The sequence below is a fragment of the Nicotiana attenuata genome, unplaced genomic scaffold (genome assembly GCF_001879085.1).
Source record: "Nicotiana attenuata strain UT unplaced genomic scaffold, NIATTr2, whole genome shotgun sequence".
Taxonomy (NCBI): domain Eukaryota; kingdom Viridiplantae; phylum Streptophyta; class Magnoliopsida; order Solanales; family Solanaceae; genus Nicotiana; species Nicotiana attenuata.
The window spans coordinates 674,609-679,037 of NW_017670417.1; the positions used below are offsets into that span (position 1 = coordinate 674,609).

A 4,429-nucleotide genomic window follows, 5' to 3' on the forward strand; every position below is an offset into this window, starting at 1 on the left:
CGGCTCGTGTCCTCCCTACTTTGGCACAAATAGTTTCAGGAAGTCAACGCCTTGGTCAGGACCCTCGGCCTGGACGATGACCCCTTCTCAGAATAAAGGATACTCCAAAAAATCTTTTCTTTCTATAATTTCTTCTTGTGACTTTTCAAGTCTAAATCTTTTCTTTATAGAACATCATGTACATGCTCATATTGGTGTCCTTAAATGTAAAGCATGGCATAAGAATAAAAAAAAACATATAAAAATATTACTAAAGATTCTTTCTTCTTCATAAATTTTCAGCATGAAAATAGCATATAAGAATAACACAAAAATCTGAAAATAAGAATGAAATAAACATATAAAAATATTTCTAAAGATTCTTTCTTCTTCATAAATTTTCAACATGAAAATAGCATATAAGAATAACACAAAAATCTGAAAATTTAAGCACATATATCATAATAGATCATCTAAACTTTTGCTAGAACAATTCTAAGTTAATGGGTACTCACTCGCCCTAATTAAATAAATATAAACTCTTTTAAGCAATTCATCAAACACCTTGTATACGTGCTTTTGTGAGTTAAACCACTTTAGTAAAGGGTTATATCAACTCACCTCAAAACTTTTCGAGCCAATACGTAGGCCCCAGTCCAATTGACACCAGTCAAACAATCGATTCTACAACAACCAGTGCATTTTAATCAATTTTAAAGTACTACACCTAATTATGAAATTTATTGATGATATAGAGGAAGAAGGGAATTAACTATTCAATTCTTACCTATTACTACTGTAGGGTAATTGACAATAGGGGATTTTACATACCTGAGTTCAAGTATAAGTGATTTGTAAAGATTCCTAGGTTTTCCGTTGACTGCGTGACTTGTTCACTGCTTCTGTTTCTTATCTCTGTGCGTTTTGTTTGTTTTGACTTTCATTATAAGGCTTTATGCCTTTGGTTTGTTTTGGTCGTGACGCAGAGGAGTGGTATATGGGCTTTAAGCCCAAATTCTTAAAAGCTGATTTTGATTCCCTTTTTTTTTTTTTTGGATACTCACTTCTAATGATTAATAATAAAAAAAATATTAATATTTTCCCTAATTGTATGTCCAAATTTTTATAAATAGAAAAGTAATTCAAAATCAATCACAAGAATTTAAATCTGTAATAGAAGTATAATTTAAGATTATAAAAATTAAATTCTATATCTAGCGTGCCTTGAAACTTTTTATAAATTTGAGGAGTGTTACAGTCAATTCCGTTGTTGTTTCCCATGAAGAAAGGCTGCTTGCAGTGGTGATGTCCTGTCTATATACAAATTGTTGTTGTAGGAAACATGAATCTATAGTTGGTTGAAGGCTTCTGGACCTTGTGTTGTTAGTCTATTAGTTGGTGTAGATTCTCCCTAGGGAGGATTAAGAGATCCCACTTTTTATAGCTGAGATCTTTTTGTATATTTGTTTCCCTTTGATTTTTGTAGTTCTCACTTCATCGATGACTCACTTAGTTTAATCCAAAGTTTCATAGAGCTATTTGTAGTCATTGACAACACAACAATCATATATTTTAGTGATGTTTCTTTTGAATATTTCTACATCATTTCTTCTCTTTTCTCTCATTTCATTCAGAATGCCATATATTGTCAAAACCTGTCACATTTCGTGCCTTATAAAACATTTTTACTCTCATACCAGTAGATACCAAACAGCTTTTCAAAAGCGAGTTTAAAGTTGTGTGGTATGTCTTTAAAGAGATTCAAATGAAGTTGCACATGAACTTTACTTTTTTGATTTGAACGTTATATCCGTATTAGAAATACCAGGTTTATATGATGTGACCAAATTTAATCTCATTATTTGGAAAATATAGGAATCCAGAGCCGATGGTCTGATTCCACCCAGTGTTGACTACTGACAAAACTGGACCTAATCTTTTCAAGTGTGCAGAGAGCTTCTTCTATGCTAATTCTTGCATCAGGTGTCACTAAAGTGCAGCTCAAAGCTAATTCCATGTTAGATAACATACACTGCATCTTTGCGTCAGTTTGTTCATCCACTGGCTGTTCCAAATTAGCATCCACCACCCTATGAATCTCACATGGAAAAGAATCACTAACCCAACCTCGTATGCTCAAGTCTCCGGTAAATATTTCATCACTTGGTCTCATTAGTGTAAAAGTCTCCATCATCAAGATGCCAAAACTATAAACATCCATCTTGTCCATACTCTGCAATCATGGTCAAAATAATTAGAAAAGCTTACCAATCTATATCCAGGGTAAAGAATTAATGTTTTGGGTACTCTAAGGATATGAGGAAGCTTTAAAGTTATAATACCCGTAGCAATATATCCAATGGTTGCAATTGTCCTAGTTTGAACAAAAGCGTCTCCTGCACCTAACAATTTTGCAATGCCAAAATCAGTGACATGGCCAACCATATCTTGATCTAGCAAGACATTGCTTGGCTTCAAGTCACAATGCACCACTGGTGTTGAATAGTCATTGTGGAGATGGTCCATTGCAGATGCAATATTTATCATTTTATCTAATCTCTGCAACATGTCTAAGAATAAGTTATGACTGTATAACCATTTTTCAAATGTCCCATTCGCCATGTATTCCAATACTAAGGCTTTGAAGTCCGGGGTGGAGCAACTAGTGATGACTTCAGTAAGATTTCGATGGCGGAGGTTTCTTAGCATCTCACATTCTGTATCAAAACTTTTGAATGCACCTTCCAATTGCACATTGAATACCTTTGCTGCCAAAAGAGTACCGTCCTTATGTATCCCTATATAGACCATGCTGAAACTCCCATTACCAAGCAAGTTGCTTTCTTTGAGTCCTTCTGTTGCTTGTTCAAGCTCATAATAGGAAATTCTTTCATGTCTTATACACTACTAGAAATCCGGAAAAAAGCGACCACGAAAAGCGACCAAAGTTGGTCGCTTATTGGCCAAAAAGCGACCAAACACGCCTGGTCGATATTAAGCTGGTCCCTTTACCTTAGAGACCAAAGTTGGTCGCTAATTAGCGACCAACTTTGATCTCTCAGGTAAAAGGACCAAATTTTCAGGGTAAAGAGAATAGCGACCAACTTTGGTCGCACAATATTTTAATATTATAAATTTGGCGACCAAAGTTGGTCTCCAGATGTAAATAACGTTTTATTTTTATTTATTGTTAATCATATCAAGCGACCAACTTTGGTCGCTATATTAATAATTTTTATAATGTTTTATTTAATTTGCGACCACAATTGGTCCGCAATGGCAAGAATTAATTTTTTTTTAACTATAAGCGACCAACGTTGGTCGCAAAATTACCAGAAATTATTTTTTTAAAATACAATAGCGACCAAGACTGGTCGCTATTGCCCAGAAAATTATTTTTTTTTAAGTGAAAAGCGACCAACTGGAGACCAAAGTTGGTCGCTTTTTTTGGTATATTTTTGGCAGAAACTGCCTGTTTTGGCTGCTACACCACCTGCCAGCTTATACCAAATATCCTAAACAGGCATTTTATGCCAACAACAACAACAACAACAACACTAAAAAGCAACAAAATATAAAGATCAATAGAACTAAAACATTAAGCTAACAAAACTAAGTTAACGTTTATTACAAGCTCATTCGAAAACTAGTTCTATTGTCTAGTTCAAAGTATATTAGGTACTCAAGGAGTGTTCTTTTAGCATCCTCGTTCGAAAGTTGGATTGCCTCGGCCGACTCATTGGTGGCTGACTGCGTATGAATTCCCCCACATCAGCTGTGAAGCGAACCTATAAGAAAAATTATATTGAATTAATATTTCAAAATTTATATAAAAGTAAATCAAAATACTTAATGAAAAGTAAAAAACTTACATGTATAGTCGAGGCTCGACTCTCGACCCACCTTTCTGAATCAGTCTCTTTCTTCTTCTTTACAATACGAGTTTCATTGAATAGCTCATCTTGCTCCATTGGCATCATAAAGCTGTCCGGTGGCTTTGGTGATTATCCTCGTGGTACTATTACCCGGGATGAACTTGGATACAGAGAATAACTTGGATACAGTAGCTGACAGGGTGTGTCTTTGATCAATTGCTGTTCTCGTTAGCGACAATGATGTTGAGACTGCAATGGCATGTGTTTCAACTAGTGATGGTATAGGCAGGAATTTTAACATTTCCTAAGTAGATAAAAGAAAGATTATAGAGGAATTCTCTACTTCATTTTCCAAGAAGAAAAGAAGTTTAATTGAGAGTGACAAGGGTGATGGTGATGGAATGTTTTCCGTTGGTCATGGCAGTTCCCATAAAACGGGGATCATAAACCTCTATGATGACAAAGATCATAGGAAGTTTTGTTCTCAACTTTCTTCCAAGTCTGATCCGTACAAGCTTAATGGGATATTGGTGATATATTCTTCTGAATCCGAAGAATATATATATATATATATA

The 4,429-nt window shown here is 34.8% G+C and overlaps 1 protein-coding gene across 1 annotated transcript; it reads right to left on the reverse strand.

Annotated features, from left to right (window-relative positions):
- Nucleotides 1-1,837: 1,837 nt before the first annotated feature.
- Nucleotides 1,838-2,790, reverse strand: LOC109239137 (probable LRR receptor-like serine/threonine-protein kinase At3g47570). The gene is made up of 2 exons (XM_019405656.1): nt 2,287-2,790; nt 1,838-2,212 (listed from the first exon to the last, which is right to left on the reverse strand). The coding sequence occupies exons 1-2, from the start codon at nt 2,788-2,790 to the stop codon at nt 1,838-1,840; spliced, it is 879 nt and encodes a 292-aa protein (XP_019261201.1).
- Nucleotides 2,791-4,429: the final 1,639 nt, after the last annotated feature.